Source organism: Labrus mixtus, chromosome 4 (genome assembly GCF_963584025.1).
Source record: "Labrus mixtus chromosome 4, fLabMix1.1, whole genome shotgun sequence".
Lineage (NCBI taxonomy): Eukaryota > Metazoa > Chordata > Actinopteri > Labriformes > Labridae > Labrus > Labrus mixtus.
In genome coordinates, this window is record NC_083615.1 from 18,040,078 (window position 1) to 18,058,013 (window position 17,936).

The window sequence follows — 17,936 nt, forward strand, 5'->3', positions numbered from 1 at the left end:
GACCTTTAAAGGTCACACATTCTCCTCCTCTTCATCCAGTGTAAATAAGTCTCAGAGCTCCCCAAAACAAGTTTCTTGTTCTAAATCCACTCTGATCCTGTATTTGATCATGTCTATAAACCCCTCTATTTCAGCCCTGCTCAGAACAGGCTGTTTCTGTGTCTGTACCTTTAAATGTAAATGAGCTGTATCTGACCACGCCCCCTCTCTGGAAGGGCTTTGGTCGGCTCGGGCTTTCGCAGAATATGTGACCTTTAAAGAGCTGCTTGGGTTGAATATTGATGCAGCGTTAGCTTGTTTTCTGTTGGACAGACAGGTGCCAAACATCAGCGGTTATGTTGTGCTAGCTTGCTAAATGATCAACTTTTCCATGAAAACAAATGTAATTTTTCTCAGGTAGCTTGCATTGTAGGTACAATCAGTGAACGTACACGTTAAGTCCTGCAGTGGGCGTGTGCTTGTGACGCCGATGAGTCCAGGGGGAGGGGCCTGATTTGAATGTTGGGTTTACAAGTTGCAACGAACAACGCTGCTGACTCCTCATTTAACATTAAACACTGATGGAAATAGAATCAGTTATTTTAGTCACTGAATAAAAAAGACAATATCTCAGCCTGGATAGTTGTTGTTTACCCAGGTTACGGTCAGCTCCTTTGAGAATCTCCACTCATGCTCCTCTGATTAGCTCCTTTGTCAATCACACCGTGCACTGCTGTGTGCTTTTTTTGTGTGTGTTTTCTTTTGTGTTAGACGCAACTCAGAACTCAGACCTGTTCTATAATACCGTGTGCTGTGGAGGAGTTTGGGAGTTTTTTTTCTTGTGTTTTTTTTTTTTTTTTACATAACTCTCTGCAGATAACTAAATGCATAATAAAAACTTTGCAACGTGCAAAATATCAAAACGTCTCTGTGTTTACTTTCTTTTTTCCGAACATTGTTTGTAGTAATTTTCTTTTCATGTAGAAAACTGAAGCAATCATAAATAAAAATCAGATGAATTGCTGTTGAAGAAATCTTAAAAGTGGACACATAAATCCAAATTGATTTGTATCCCCTTTGAAATGGACAGCAGTGCTGCTGATGTCATCATGAAGATGTGATGGTTGTCTTGAGTTTGTCATATAATGTTGGAAGTGCTTGCGCACTATTACATGTTAGACGGTTATACCGTCAGCAGCGTACGTAAGGGTTCTCGCGAGAGTATAAGGATAGATGCACTTGTATGTGATGTTGGTTGGCTACCGTGGATGTGTAATAAATACAGCTCCGGCTAAAAGTGCATTAAGCCTCCAGTGCAATCCTTTACATGGTGTCAGAAGTGAACGTGATGAGCTATGGCTAAGTTTAATCCCCCAACTAACGGGGGTTTCGACAAACCGGGAGGGTGGCTGGACTGGAAACAGCGGTTTGTGAGATTCAGGACCGCCACGAAGCTCAATAAGGAAGATGGCGCCGTCCAGGTGAGCAGCCTGATATACGCCATGGGCAACGAGGCGGAAAACATCTACAGGTCGTTTGCTTTTGCTGAAGATGCTCACAGAGATAACTCGGATCGGGTTCCTGGAAAATTTGACGAGTATTTCATGCCACGGAGAAACGTGATACATGAACGCGCCAGCGCACGCAGAGACCGGGAGAGAAAGTAGAGACTTTTATCAGGGCTTTGTACAAACTATCGGAACATTGTGACTTCGGCACAAGCAGGGATGAGATTATCTGCGACCACATTGTTGTTGGGATAATGGATAAAGATGTCTCCCATAAACTTCAGCTGACGAAGGACTTGACGCTGGCGCTGACCATAGAGACGGTCAGGCAGTCTGAAGAGGTCGCTTCACAAGTTAGCATGCAAGCAGCTAGGATGTTAAACGAAGTCACTAACAAGCGCAACAAACACATCAAATACCACGGTAAGCCGAAAGGGGGAAATAATGGACAGTGTGGACAATGTGGGAAATTGAGGCACAATAAAGATTAAAATTGCCCTGCCAGAAAATCCACATGTAATGCATGCAATAGAGTTGGACATTGGAGAAGAGTGTGTAGGAGCAAGAAAGCGGTGAGTGAGGTGACAGAGCCAGAAGATAAACTGCAGTCATACTTCTTGGGTGCTGTGAGAAAAGCAGATGGCTCAGCTAAGCAGTGGACGGTTGAACTGCTGGTGGGCTCAACACCAGCCAACTTCAAAATTGACACAGGAGCCGATGTAAGTGTTATATGTGAACAGACCTACAACTCACTCGTTCCCAAAAGTCCTCTGGAGCCTGCAGATATTCCACTGGATAGCCCAGGTGGGGGGTAGAGTGCATAGGACAGATCCAGAGCACTGTAATACACAAAGGCAAGATTTACCCACTACAAGCATATGTTATACGTGGTCGCACAGTGAACAACCTCCTCAGCAGGCCACTCTCTGTGGAAATGAAACTAGTGAGGAGACGGCGAACAAGCGAAGGACATGTACAGGCATATGGGGAGCAGGGGACTGACTGTTGTGAAACTCATAAAGAGAGGATGGCCTGAACACATAAGCAAAGTTCCCATAAATGCTAGAGCTTATGTGCCAGTGAAATCAGAACTGTCAGAGTACAATGGACTCGTCTTAAGAGGAAACGGGATTGTTGTGCCAAGGTCAATGAGAGGGGAGATCCTTCTGAAAATCCATGAAGGACACCAGAGCCTGATCAAATGCAGAGAGAGAGCAAGTTCATCAGTATGGTGGCCTGGACTTTCTGCAGAGCTGAACAAGCTTGTGACATCATGCCACTTGTGCTGTAAGCTGAGAAGAACACAACACAAAGAACCTCTCATCTCTACACCGCTCCCAGAGCGACCCTGGAAAAGAGTTGCAATGGACCTTTGTGAGCACAAACACCAACACTACCTGGTGATCTCTGATTACTACTCCAGATTCATTGAAATACTGCACCTGCCATCAACCACGACCGGGCAAGTTATCCGAAAGCTGAAAACTGTCTTTGCAAGGTTTGGCATTCCAGATGAGGTGGTGAGCGATAATTGTCCGCAGTTTTCCAGTGCGTAATTCAAAGAGTTCGCTAAACAGCTTGACGTCAAACACTACACATCTAGCCCTCACCACCCACAAGGCAACGGTCAAGCCGAGAGAGCTGTTCAAGTTGCAAAGAAAATCCTCAAGCAGGATGATCCTGTGACGGCTTTAATGAGCTACAGGTCCACTCCCTGTTCCACCACAGGATTCAGCCCGGCAGAGTTACTGATGGGGAGGAGAATTAGAACAACACTCCCTACTTTGGAGAAAAATCTCACTCCAAAATGGCCCAGATTGACAGCTGTGAAAGAAAAGGACAGCAAGGGAAAGGCTAAACAGGCCTACTACTACAACCGCTGCCATGGAGCCTTATCCGCCCTGCAACCAGGAGATGTTGTACTCTCCAAATTGGACCATGAGAAGTCGTGGTCTTTGCCTGCAGTGGTCTCAAGTGAGAGCACTACCCCAAGCTCCTTTGTTATCAGGACGCACTATGGAGCAGAGCTGAGGCGGAAACCGTCGTCGCCTTCAGCCTGGGCCGGTTTCACAGCCCACCCCAGCAGCGCCCTGTGAAGCGTCAGGGACAGGTGTTCGCTCTGACAGGCCCGACACATCAGACACTGTTCCTGTTTGTCAGAGTGAGGCTACCCCTCCGACCTCTGTGCCTTGTCAGACTGTGACTAGATCTGGACATGTGTGCAAACCAATCAATAGGCTTGACCTATAGTCACACAACAGACTCATGGCCTTTGGGGGGTTGTTTAAAAAAAACAAAAACAGAAGGGGAAAGAAAGTTTGAAGAAAAGTGTATTGTCACTGATGTTGCTGATTTTTATTTGTTGAAAAATTATATTGGGAGATATTAACATTGACAGTGATTTGAGTTTGTGAGAAGGTAAGAGTACCAAAACATAATTTTCTGAGTTTTAAAGGGAACAGTATGTTTTGAACTGTTTTGAATTAAGAGATCTATAATAAGTGCTGTCAAGATGGCCACATTCTGTTACAGAGTTCTGTTGTTATTAAGATAATAACACAGAAAAAGGGGAGATTTCATATAATGCTGAAAGTGCTTGCACACTATTACATGTTATACAGTTACACCGTCAGCAGCGTACGTAAGGGTTCTCGCGAGAGTATACGGATAGATATACGGCTGGCTACCGTGGATGTGTAATAAATACAGCTCTGGCTAAAAGTGCATTAAGCCTCTAGTGCAATCATTTACAGAGTTTTGTTGCTGCATTCAGGTGCTGCTCGGGTGGTCCAAGTTTCCGAGTTGGGAAGTCGTTCTTCCGACTTCAGTGTGTTCTGGTGATTTCAGTTCGGAAAGAGTGAATGTTGTAACAACAGCAAAAAACAGTGTTGATATTACGAAGAAGCAGATCAGTGACATGTAACTGTTAAAAGTTATATTTGAGCCTTAAAGAGACTCAAAAAATGTAATAGTAAAATGAACAGAACATCATTTTTATCATCACATTTTTTTTTTTACATAAAGTATAATTCCCAAGGTCCCTAATGGTTTGTTTTGTTTTTCATCCTTCAAAATCACATACGTCATAAAGCAGCGACGTACAGGCGTGTTTTAGGCATAGGTTTTAGGTGACTGATACTGCGCATGCGCAATGACAGGAGTCCTTGGCTTGTCGGCCCGCTGTAGGTTACTGAAGCCGTGAGGGGACGCAGACAAAATGCAGAGCTGGACTCAGATATATCGCTCTCTGGCCACGGTGAGGATGACTTTCATTACATTATACTTTAGCATGTGTTGTCCAGACTGGTTTAAACTGGATTTAATCTCTGTTGTTTCCTGTAGAAACCAGTATGTTATGACCGGGCCCGGGCCTAGCTAGCAGCTAAAGCTAACAGTCCTGCGTGCTGCACCAGACTCCGCTGACAAATCTTCCAATTCAGGGGTTTTTGACGTTTTATATGAAAAACATGCCGCTTATTTCGCTTAAATTAAGTTTTAAAATGTTCAGAGGATTGTTCTGTACAATTCGGCTTTATTAAGAGATAAATTAGAGACCCAAATGTAAATCAAAATAACACTTTTCTCTCATGTTTCCAGTGAATTCCAGGATATCACATTATACGAAGAAGTAGCTAAATGTTAGCTTTTCCGTACACCAGTATTAGAAGTCTTAAGCGTTACATGTTTTTGTTTCTAGTAGAAGAGATGACATTTCCTCATGAGGTAGTTTAATGAAGCTACGTTTGACAGCTCTCTCCCTTCTTGTCATTTTAGCAGGCTAGTTAGCTTAGCACTGGTTACCTAACTCCTGATGCAGCTTATGACAGAGATGTTGTCACACAGCTTTTCTGGGTTGAAAGAACTTATTATTCCAAATTATTTCTCACTGCAGGGTTCCTGCGGGTCCTTGAAAGGTTTTAAATTATATTTTTTTATAATTTAAAGGTAATATATTATGCAAAATACCATGTTTCTCTAACTTTAATATGTGTCCCTAGTTTGTCTACAAACCCCCCCCAATGATGAGAAAAGTCCATCCTCTCTGTCTTTCACCTGCTCCACTTTTCAGAAAATGGGCTGTTTGGAAATTTTCCCTTCATGACATCACAAAGGGCAGTAACCCCTCCCCTAGGTGGGTGACACTCCCACAGCTAGGTGTTTGTAGACAGAGTAGGGACACATATACGTGGTAAAACAACATGGTGAAGAGTATTTAGCATAATGTGTGACCTTCAAGACGGCTGTTTGAGACATGGCATTGTCTTGTCAGCGTTGTGTGACTTTTTTTTTTTATATGAACTTGCTCGTTCATGAGATATTTCCCTGCATCTACAGCAGACGTGGCTTACAAGATTTGCAAAAAAAAAGGTTTTAAACTTTGAACAATGGGAATGAAAGCCATCTGTTTTTTGATTGCCATGTAAAATGAACTTTTTCCACTTTGTGTTTGTTTCCTCTCTCACAGCGGAGCCACCAGCTTCCCTGCAAACTGCACGGAGCTACGGCTGTGTCCGTCAGAACCTACGCAGACAAAGCAGCAAGTAAGATAAATCAAAATCTTATCCTTTGGCGTACTGGCAATCTCAGAACTCTTTGGCTATCATCGTCTTATCACTGTCTGATAGACGATATACACTTCTGGGAAGGGATGTTAATTTATCTGTAATTCTGATAAAGCCGCAGGTTAGCGTTGAACGACTTCCAGGTAAGATAAAGGCCGTCTTTTCTTGGTCCTGTGGGAGTAGCGCCCGTTCATCTGTTAAGTCTGAGTTCAGTAAAACAGTAAGGTACACAGAGGCTTCACTCCCCGAACCCTGATGTGATTAAGGGGATTGAGTTTGCCGATTCAACGGCATCAGGATGCAGATTTGTAAAAAGTAAACAAGTAAGCTTAGTCAGGTCTGTCCTCAAGAGGAGGAGATGAAAAACAATATCATAAACACAACATCAGCAGTTTGAACTTTACTGTTGATGCACGTAGCAGCCATGTTGGATATTAACTTTGACTGCTGAAGTTTCTGAGTCAGAATTCCAACTTCTTGAGGGCGTTCCTGATGACATATCAGACTGGCAACTCGGGATTTCTGACTTCCGAGATCAAATGGAGCGCACCCAATGAGGCTGTAGTCCTCCAAGCGGGCAGCCCAGGTTCAAATCCGACCTGTGGCTCCTTTTCCCGCATGTCATTCCCGACTTTTTCTCTCTTTCTCTCTCCTAGATTTCAGACTATCAACTGTCCTGTCTCTACAGTAAAGGCACAAAAGGCTTTATTTGTATTTCGTTATGCAGGCGGTTGTTGAGTTTTACTCTGAGAGCGAGAGAGGCGGAGCTGAGTGAAGAAGGACAGACAGTCAGAGGAGAAATATGAGAACTCCCGGCTCTATGGACGAAATGTTTTATGAGAATTATTTTAACGCTACATAAACTATAACGATGTCTTCAGATGAACAGGCTTTATTCCAGGGGGTGTAATGAACCAAGAGATGTGTGACGCTCTTTCCTGCCGTTTTCTGATGATAAACGCGGTTTTGAAACTTCGACTTCCACAAGTGATCCACTGATCCGAGTACACTTTTCCTCTGCCACATTCTTAAAAACTGAAACCTGAGAACCGTTCTGTATCTTTGTTTACCAAGGGTTAAAAAGTAACCGTAACAAAGTGAACTCGTGTATGATGTCGTTGCGTTTCCCTCCCCTTTGCAGTCGATGCAGACGTCACAGTGGTGGGCTCCGGTCCCGGTGGCTACGTCGCTGCTATCAAAGCCGCACAGCTCGGCTTCAAGGTAAGCTGTGTTCAAGGCCCCCGATCAGATCAGGAAATATGAAGATTTTTAACGAAGGTGGTACCATATCTCATTTTTGATGCGATGCAACATCCAGCGCTCACATGCTGCAAGGACATGAATTGGTTTATCACAATGTTGTAAGTTTAATGAATACGGTCAAATATAAATCATCTCTGAACTTACTGATGTTTCAAACGACCAAATACAGCCATAGATGTAACATCACTGAACATATCTGTGTCTCTTTTTACACCCTGCATTAATTTCCTTCATATCTTTTGAAGTTGCAGAGAGTTTTTCTGTGTCTATCTCAGGTCTACTTGTAGACTATGTCTCAGTTTGTGGTTCATATTTTCACAAATGAGTCAAACAAACAAGGAACATTTGAGCTTTTGTTGTTTTAATATAAATCTGAGCTGCATTTAATTTGGTCTTTTCAATTAATTGTAACCTTTCTCCCCTCCCTATGACAGACAGTTTGTGTGGAGAAAAATATCACGCTGGGCGGGACATGTCTGAACGTCGGCTGCATCCCCTCAAAGGTGAAAAACGGTTTAATTTCTGCTCAAAATGTTTGAGCGATGGAAGAGAACGAGGTCAGCGTTAAGACTTTCCCATGCTGTAAATGTTTGCAGTCTCTAAGGATCGAAAATAAAAACTTCATGATTTAGTTTAAGAAGAAACATTGACAAAACCAGAGTTGTTTTTCTTAACCTCAATGGAGCAATATGTAAATCTGACACCTAGTGTTTAAAATGGGTACTGCAGCCCAAATTTCAAAACATTCCCCGCCCCCTCCTCTCTAGAGTTGATGCTCACGCAGGTTGTCATGTGGTGGACACTGAAGCTTCAGTGTTTATCCAGCTCTGCATCGGTCTGTAAACCTTTCTGTGTTCTAACCTCTCTCCATTTTTCAAAAACATCTCCAATATTGATCCTAGTTTGAGCACGTTTCTGCTCGTGGAGCTTATTAGAAACACGCAGAGGCTTTTTAGGTCGGGTACAATCACTTCTATCTGAACCAGTTCTCTTGCCCGCTTCCATCGCTGCAACACCTGTTGGTTTGACCTGATAACTGGTCTCATATCTGGCAAACCGAGGGGCGTCCAAGACAGCAGTGTGGAGCTGACTTAAAACCACCTACATTCTCTGGTCCAAACAAATCCAGAGCATTCAGGACCAGAATCTAAAGTTAGAAGGAGGACATACTGGCTGCTGCATTGTTATCAGAGAAGCCAGCACTTCAACATAGCATGTTTCCTTAATGACTGATCATATAGTAAGCTCACTTTATCATTTTAAATGCTGACAAACAAGTACAAAGTAATGTTTACATTAAAGATCAGCAAGTCAAAACATAAAACTCTGTATAAGTTAAAATATACTCTAAATAAAACAATCAAAAATAGAGACAATATGGTCCAAAACTTTTCATTTATTTAATGTATTTTTGTGTCTGCAGGCTCTCCTGAACAACTCCTACTTGTACCACATGGCTCACGGCAAAGACTTTGAAAGCAGAGGCATCGAAAGTAAGTTTAATTCATTTTATCATATTCACTTTGTTAAAAAAAAAAGAAGATTAAATTAAAACAGATGTTGCTTAGGAGAATTCACAGAAGAGAATAAAACCGAATGGAAAAGGCAGCCACAGAGAACCACACAGTGGCGCCCTCTTGAGGATAAAACTGGTAACTGAAGCCTCTCTCTCTCTCTCTCTCTCTCTCTCTCTCTCTCTCTCTCTCTCTCTCTCTCTCTCTCTCTCTCTCTCTCTCCCTCTCTCTCTCTCTCTCAGTTTCAGGCATCTCGTTGAACCTGGAGAAGATGATGGCGCAGAAGAGCGGGGCGGTCAAAGCGCTGACCGGAGGAATCGCACATTTATTCAAACAGAACAAAGTTGGTCTTCTTTCTCCTCCATCTTCTTAAATTTAACATCTAATCACATGTCAGAGGTTACAGCGTGACGTCTCCCCCCTCAGGTGACCCACGTTAACGGTTTTGGGAGGGTGACGGGTAAGAACCAGGTGACGGCCACAACAGCAGATGGCAGCGAGCAGGTCATCAACACCAAGAACATCCTCATCGCCACCGGCTCCGAGGTCACGCCTTTCCCCGGCATCCAGGTACGCCGTTTGTTTTTTTTACTGTCCGAAGGAAACTGAAGTTTTCCCAAAAGTTTGAACATTTTCAAATCTCTGAAAATGTAACTTTTGTCTTTAAATTAGATCGACGAGGACAACGTGGTGTCGTCCACAGGAGCGCTGTCTCTGAAGAAAGTCCCCGAGGAGATGATCGTGATTGGAGCCGGAGTCATCGGAGTGGAGCTGGTCAGTGTCAATCTTAACCCAGAGCGGAGGTCATTTCATCCGTCCAATAAAAGAGTACCACCTTTCTGTTTAAGTTCACGGTTTGACCCCTCGATGTCACTGTGAATGGAGGCTGTCGGCTATTATCATGATGCATTGTCATATATTTTACACACATTTAGTTTGTGGATGACGACACTAACAGACTTTATCTTTAGCCTCCTCAGAGACGATAAGTCAGGAGAGGAAACACGAGCCCCTTTTCAAACTGCTTCCTTGAAGCTCAGCCGTCATCAAGTCTTTGTGTGCGTTCATATTTGTGCCATGATGGCGTCATGTCGCTCTCTTCCAGTCTGTGAATTCACATTGTGGTTCGACGTTGCAGGAGCTCCACATACACACGCAGTCAGACATGCACACGCACACAGCTGGCTCCGCTGAAACTGTCTCACCTCTGTTACTACCTCCGAAGATTGTGTAGAGGCGGGGTCACTTTGTCCCCCCATTACGCCTCAGCATCATTCAGATTGAAGTCCAAACGTTACTAGAAGTGGTGTCCAAACTTTTTTTTTCTGCGGACCAAAATTGTCGTGTTAGAATCGCTTGCGGACCACAGGCTTTGTTTTTTTTAAATATTTAAAATAATTTTGTGAAGTTTTTGTAATTTGACCTTTTCAAAAATCATGTAAATACACAATAACTAATTACAGTGAGAAACTATTGTGTTCTTATTTTTTTGAAAAAATAGTAAGGCTTTGTAGATCAGAATCAAAAGGCTTGCAAAGGAAACCCTAAAATAAAATGAAATCAAAGACTTTGATTTCTACTTTATTTGTTTTTTCTCAGATTACAGCCTGAAACGTGGTTAAATTTCTTTGGAAAAGCTTTCTGTATTTAGCTCAAGTTATTATATGGTTTAACAGTCCGTTTATTTGCAAAAACTGGTGCATAGGTTTATTTTCAAAGTTAACAAAAAATGTGGAAAATAGTAAAAGCTGTAGAAAAAAAGGAATAAAAACGTTCATTGTACTGAACATTTTCTATTTTAGGGATGTTTTTCAGCCCTTGCTAACATGAAAAAGAAAAATAACAAAATATGACATCTGAATGAGGCCTCGGGCCAAAATCTTCTGATTCTTAGATTACAGAAGTGAGCCACAAAAAAAATATCCTCAAGAGCCCGCAGGCCGCACTTTGCACACCCCTGGGCTAGTATAACGTTATGATGGTGAAGCTACTGATGTCACAGTATGTGGGGCTTCTCTGTGGTTTAACCAGACAGTGACTCAGCTGGTTTCAACACAGGGTTTAGTGCGGACTTAACTTACGACAGAAGTTATATTGAGCTGCTGCAACATGCTACTTAAAGATGAAGATTTCCTTCAGAGATTTATTTTCAGACTCAGACAAATGAGAGACCTCTGTAAGCGACGCGTGTACAGAAAGTTGGAGTTGAACTTAAAATAAATGAAAGAACTAACAAGCAGTTTGTCGTCCCGTCCTGCAGGGGTCAGTGTGGCAGCGTCTGGGCTCTAAAGTCACAGCCGTGGAGTTCCTTGGCCACGTGGGCGGCATGGGCATCGACATGGAGATGTCCAAGACCTTCCAGCGCATCCTGCAGAAACAAGGCGTCAAGTTCAAGCTCGGCACCAAAGTGATGGGCGCCACCAAGAGGCCCGACGGCAAGATCGATGTGGCGTGAGTGAAACCCTCCTGAATCCTCAACAACCTGTCTTGAGTGTCTGTGTGACTGTTAAACGTATAAATCTGCGCCCGTGTTTGTTTGTGTCTCAGAGTGGAGGCGGCGGCCGGAGGGAAGAACGAGACGCTGACGTGTGACGTGCTGCTGGTCTGTATTGGCAGACGGCCGTTCACACAGAACCTGGGTCTGGACTCTGTCGGTATCGAGGTGGACAACAGAGGTCGCATCCCCGTCAACAGCCGCTTCCAGACCAAAGTACCCAGGTACCTCCCGGCTCGGGGTCTAATATTTTAACAAGCGGAGAAGAAAGATCCGGATTTGGAAATCCACTTTTTGGATTTTTAAATGTTCCTTCCCCCTCTCCTCCTGCAGCATCTTCGCAATCGGAGACGTGGTCGCCGGGCCGATGTTGGCGCACAAGGCCGAGGACGAGGGCATCATCTGTGTGGAGGGCATGGCGGGCGGTGCCGTGCACATCGACTACAACTGTGTTCCCTCCGTCATCTACACACACCCCGAGGTGGCGTGGGTTGGCAAGACAGAGGAGCAGCTCAAAGAGGAGGTGAGTCATACGATAAAGAGGCGCCACCGGGATCCGTGTGTCCACCTTTAGCGTTCCCTGCGCTGCCAGTCCGTCCTGTCTCTATGACAACAGCGTGTCGTCAATGGCCGCTGTTTGACCGACACTGCTCCGTTTCTTTTTACTGCATGTTTTATATTTGAGATCCTTTAATTCCCGATCAGACACGGCGTGAGGAGGATGTGGAGACAAGACACGATCTGTAAATGGAATATCAAACATTTGGAAAAGAGCGCCGGTGACGTCAACAGCGGCTTTCTGAAAAGTTGAAAGATTTTCAACTTAAGAGCTCAGAGCGGCCGTGCAAAAAAGACAGAGCGCTTGGAAAAAAGACGCTGGGTGCAGCGCTCTTCCTCCAGGCGGTCGCTCTCTGCTCATTGAAAACAATTGAAAAAAGACGCTGCGCTTAGTAAAAAACGCCAGGTGGACACGGGGCCTTAGAGTGCGAGAAATCTAAAATAATTGTACAATAATCGGGCGTCTGAAAAAATTGTCAAAATGAGTGTGAAAAATTCTGTATCATCCTGTTTTAATGTCTTGTCAAAATTTCGGTCAGTGATTGACATCCCGTCTCTGCTCCTCTCCTCCTCAGGGCGTCCCGTACAAGGTCGGCAAGTTCCCCTTTGCGGCCAACAGCCGAGCCAAGACCAACGCCGACACTGACGGCATGGTGAAGATCCTCAGCCACAAGGAGACGGACAGGATGCTGGGAGCTCACATCGTCGGATCGGTAAGAACAGACAAGAAGTAGTCCTCCAGATAATTCCTCAGAGCAGTGATCTGCCTTGAGAGAGAAACAAAACACCTGCCCTGATTAACCAATCAGAATCAAGTAGCATGTCAGCAGAAAAAAAGCTAACTCCTTTTTTCACACTGTTTTGAAATTATTTAGAGAATTCAGGCATGCACATTAAAAGCTGCTGTTTGTGTGTTCGCCTGCAGGGGGCAGGAGAGATGATCAATGAAGCCGCTTTGGCCATGGAGTATGGCGCTTCCTGTGAGGACATCGCCAGAGTGTGCCACGCCCATCCCGTACGTCCCACACACACACACACGCACACACACACACACACACACACACACACACACACACACACGCCTCATCCACATATACAAACTTAACACTGATATGAGTCTATTTCCAAAAGGTGGCAGCAGCAGTCTTGTGGTGCAATAGTTGTTCTAGATCTACTTGAGTCTGAAATCCTGCTAGTGTGTCAGAGCAACCATTATTTTTTCATTTGCAACACTCTCATAACACACCAAACTGGAGCTCGACCGATTAATCAGCCAGCCGATAATATCATAACCAGTGACTATCAGTATCGGCTAAATCTATCAGAGCTGTGCGCCGATATTACAAGATTTATTCACTAGTCAAATATCATTTAACTTGAGTTTCATAGTTTTACACGAGCTGTTCTCTGTCACCACTAGAGGGCGCTGTATGGCTTACAACGAGCATCATCACTCTGCAGAGAGTCAGGCGGTGATGCACGTACATGCTCAGTAACTTTCCAGTCGAGCGGCCATCTTTTCTTCATTATAAATCTTTCCCTGATCGTACATCTAAGAAAGATATCGGCCGATATATCGGTTTTTGATTTTTTTCCCCCACCCCAATATTGATATCTTTATCGGCCCCCAAAATCCTGTATCAGTCGGGACCTACACCAAACATGCTTTCTGCGTCCAAAAAAAGCGTTATTACAGAAAATCGAACGGTAATTTAGCGACCACGCTGATGTAAACCCCAGCTGATTCTCCAGTTCTCCACTCACTCTTGATCCCTCACCTGTCTTCCTTCTCCTGCAGACTGTGTCGGAGGCCTTCAGAGAAGCAAACCTCGCCGCCTCCTTCGGCAAAGCCATCAACTTCTGATCCGTCGGCCGCTGTCGCACCTTCAGTGTACATAACGGAGGAAGAACAGGAAGCAGTGTGTGTGTCCAAACATTCATGCACCTTCACCGGGATCCTCTCTGTACATCCCGACTGTACCACATTTAGTTCTACTGTTATTTAAATGTTCTAAATAAAATGATTAAAGGGGGAACTTGGCGCTAAATAAACACTGACCTGGCTGCAGATCAGTCTTTTTGCTTTACAAACACATAGTTTAAAAGATCAGATTATGCTACACATGAAGCACAGAGAGATATAAATATTATGTTGGCTGCAGTTTCTCTTGTAAAGGAAGAAGAGGAGTTTTTTGTTTTCCTGTTGTTTTTTTTTTTTACAGTGTCAAAAGGATTTCACACGAGTATGATGTGTAGTCAGAACAGGAAACTGTGGAGGCTTAATGTCCCGCGCAGTTAGAAAGGTTAAATCGACACTTCACTCCGCTCTTTGGGGATCCATGTTGAGGAAAAAAATAACAGATTTTAAGATAAAATTGTTGCATTTCTTTGTTTCTTCCCCCTTTTGGATTACTGTGTTTTTATTAGCGTCTATTAAACAAGGAAAGTCTTGGAAATTTGCAGACAAAAAAAAGATAATTCAAATATCAAAGCTGGGTCCTTACTCTCAGACTGAATACTGATGCTAAAGTCAAGACACCTGAGCAAAGCGGAAAACTGCTTTTAAAAAAATTGGTTGCTGAAGCAGCAGTGTGAGCGACTGATGGTGTCAGAGTGATAATTTGAGAATTTTAAAGGTCATGTAAGGACACAAATAATTAAACTAAGAAGAAAATGTGGAAACAGAATGAGACATTTCTCTGCATGCTTCATAAAAAATCTCCCAGACTGGATCATAAACAGACCTTCAGAGGGTAGTGGGCGTGTCACCCACCTGGGGGAGGAGCCCTTTGTGATGTCATGAAGGGAAAATCTCCAAACGGCCTGTTTGAGCTCACACTTTCTGAAAAGTGGAGCAGGCAAAAGATGGAGAGGATGGACTTTTCTTATCATTGGGGGGTTTATAGACAGACTAGAGACACATATTAGAGTTAGAGGAACATGGGGAAGTGGATTTAGCAGGATATGTGATCTTTAAATTAATTTAATTTGGGGAATATTCAACGTCATTGGCTACCAGTTCCACAGCGGACCGGCTGGGTTGCTGTGCTGCAGGAGCTGCCGACACTGCTGGGAGGATTTTCACAGCCCCCCCCCCCCCTTTGCTTTTCTCAACAACCTTAACACCATTACTGAATCACTCCATGCAATGTTTTCTGCAGAAGAAATAAATAAAAAGAAAGCGACTGTGCTGAAATTCCTGATTTGCCTCTCTTCCAACAGAGAAAGCTTGTGCTTATTAAATTGTCCTGTTGTGGGAGTTGTGACTTTATACTTATTTAATTTTTATCTTTGAAAAGTTTACAGGTGAACCGTGGAGTTTTACACCTCGAACGCACATATACATGAGCTAAAAAAACAACTAAATGCTGTTTGTTTCACGCTAAGTGATCTAACAAGCGGAGAAATGTTAAAACTAGCTGACGATTGCCTCGGAGACCACAAGCTAGCTCGTGTTGATGTGGACAAGATCTTTTACAATAGTTCACATGGAAGGAAACCTAATCAACATGTGGGAAAAGTTTATGAATACCTGGTGGTCATACATATAACCACTCATCTACAATCAAACGCTGCAGGGCACCTTTAAGGTCGACACCTACTGTGACATCAGTAGCCACTTTGAGAGTGTGCAGCCGCAACCAAGCTCCGCCCTCATCCTGTCTTTCTTAGTGATGGGTAAAGCAGTTCTTTTCAGTGTACTGAATCAGTAGAATCAGTTCAGTAAAGTGATTTGTTCAAAAGATTTGTTCACCGAATCGTTCAGTACTTCTCCGCAGCTCTGTCTGTGAATCAGAATTTAATAAGCTGAAACACGGCCGAACGTTTAGTTCTGCTCGCGATCGTACTGAGAACAGCTGGTGGTGAATAATAAACCAATGAGCTGAGAATTTAGTTGGATAAAGTTACAGTTTGCAAACTGAAAGCTGCTAAAACAATCACATTTATTTTCCCCAACTGTTCTGTTCAGTACGTTCAGTACACGTTCAGTTCGTTCAGTGAACGAGAGCTCCGCTCTTCCTCTCAGTCAGTCAGTGATTCATGTCGGAGCTCCCGAATCGTTCACGAACTACACATCACTAGTCTTTCTACATTTATAATAGCCCTTTTCAGACTGTCGTTTCCACGCTGCGATATTTATGCCGATATTTTGTTTTGCTTTCTGTCTGAATACAACCGAGGCGGGATGGGGGTAGGAAGTGATGCCCCGTCTTTGGAGGTAGTAACAGAGGCGAGACGGTTTCAGCAGGGCCAGTGGGGGAGCTCAGCGTTGTGTGTGTATGTGGAGCTACCGCAATGCCGAAACACACTGAATGCACAGACTGGGACACCGATATTACGCCGCCACAGAATCAATATGAAAGTACAAAGACGTGATGGCGGCGGAGCTAAGAGTTAGCGATTGCACAGAGGGGTAATATTGGTGTCCCAGTCTGTAAATTAACAATGCTTGATGGCGTTGCTGAAGCGTGAGACAGCATGGCGTGAGACAGCATGGCGTGTAAACACAGCGGGAGCTCCTCATACACACACACAGCTCCTCGCTCCCCTGCTGGCTTTGACGATCCTGCCTCCTTTCTATAACTACCTCCAAAGGACGGCACAGAAATCAGATCACTTCTTCCATGCATCTCGCCTCCATGACATTCATACTGAAGGCGAGATGTCGGCAGTCTGAAGAGGCCACAGAAAAATGTTGACATCATGCCTGAAGTCCGTGCCCTCACAGAGGATCTTTGATCGGTGTCGATTTAACTTTTTAAAGAATGTGCGTTTAGTTTGAGAGAAAACTGCCCGGCAACAGTTCCCTGCTCTGATAGCTTCTCTGTGATTGGCTCTGGTGGCTCTTGCTCATCTCATCATTTAAACCTATAAATGCAGCATCAGTTAAATAAGAAAATTTTGTGTATTTTTTTATTTTCACGGCTTCCGATATAAACAGAGTTTGGGAGTAAATAAGACAAATATCTTAAATATCTGGTCAGAAGTCTGACATGTAGAGATAGATGAGAGTCCCTAACGAGCATGTTGCTGAGGGAGGAAACCGTGTGCACGAGGACATGCAAACTCATCACAGAGAGGCTACTCTCCAACGTGGATCTGAACCAGGAACCTTCTCGCTGTGAGGCAACAGCGCCAACCACTGCACCGCCGTGCAGCCCTGATGGTGTCTGACCATCAAGAGCTTTGTAAGTGAGAAAAAGGATTTTAAAGAGGACATATTATCCCCCTTCTCCACCTTTTCAAACATTCCCCTGTGGTCTAAATGAAACATCTGTGCTGTGCTTTGGTCAAAATATAACATGAATCAAGCACCAGAGGAGGTTTGTGACCCTGTATAAACCAGCGCTCTCAGAACGCTCCGTTTTGGTGTGTGTGTCTCTTTAAATGCAATGAGCCCCCCCTGAGTTTTCCCGGTAGACATCACTGCTCTGTAGCGAGAATTATAAATGGTGGACCTGCTCAAAAGTTTTGTTCTAGGCTGGGGATGGAGTCCATGGGTGGAGATACCAGGGGAGGGGAAGGGTTTTTTTTTTTTAACCAGAATCCCACTGTGACATCACAAGGAGAGCACATTTGAAATTGATCATTTTCCTCTGTGTTGTCAGACTTATGCAGACCACAAACAAAGGACTGGATGGGTTTAATTCACATTTTGTGGGTCAGTAGACACTCAGGTTACCCAAATATATGTTCAGAAACACTGTAGAAGTGGATTTTTCAGCATACGATTAAAGTTAAAAAACTCTATAATATAATTTAAAGGGGTTAAATTATATTATAGAGTTTTTTAACTTTAATCGTTAAAATAAGAAAAAGGAAAAAGTACCTGGAAACTGAATCCCAAGAAAAAAAAAAACATTATATACAATTTCTTGTGCAAACAAACACAAAAATGTTGCATTAAACTAGTTCAGCTACTTTTCACACTTAATCAAACCAAGCGATTATTCATGAAACCTTCTCCACTCCTGTTTAAATGAAGTTTAAAAAAAAAAAAACTTGCTTGCTTCTTGTTTCTGTGGCTTGTTCTCTTTGGTGACACATATTTGAATAA

At 43.6% G+C, this 17,936-nt stretch overlaps 2 protein-coding genes across 5 annotated transcripts in view; one reads left to right on the forward strand and one right to left on the reverse strand.

The window, feature by feature from the left end:
* The first annotated feature begins 4,591 nt into the window (after positions 1-4,591).
* Positions 4,592-13,946, forward strand: dldh (dihydrolipoamide dehydrogenase). Its single transcript, XM_061037086.1, has 14 exons — positions 4,592-4,743; positions 5,953-6,028; positions 7,191-7,270; positions 7,747-7,815; positions 8,736-8,805; positions 9,069-9,169; positions 9,253-9,396; positions 9,499-9,600; positions 11,087-11,277; positions 11,374-11,544; positions 11,654-11,843; positions 12,454-12,591; positions 12,804-12,893; positions 13,677-13,946. Exons 1-14 carry the CDS (start codon positions 4,705-4,707, stop codon positions 13,740-13,742), a joined length of 1,527 nt encoding a protein of 508 aa, XP_060893069.1. The 5' UTR covers positions 4,592-4,704; the 3' UTR covers positions 13,743-13,946.
* A 330-nt stretch (positions 13,947-14,276) lies between these two features.
* The window catches only part of zgc:172145 (Ferritin light chain, oocyte isoform-like), a 331,670-nt gene continuing 328,010 nt past the window's right edge, over positions 14,277-17,936 (reverse strand). For all 4 annotated transcript variants that reach the window (XR_009673011.1, XR_009673012.1, XM_061037104.1 and 1 more), the window contains one exon: positions 14,277-14,651. The gene's annotated coding sequence lies outside the window, so the exon portion shown is untranslated. The remainder of the gene's footprint in view (positions 14,652-17,936) is intronic.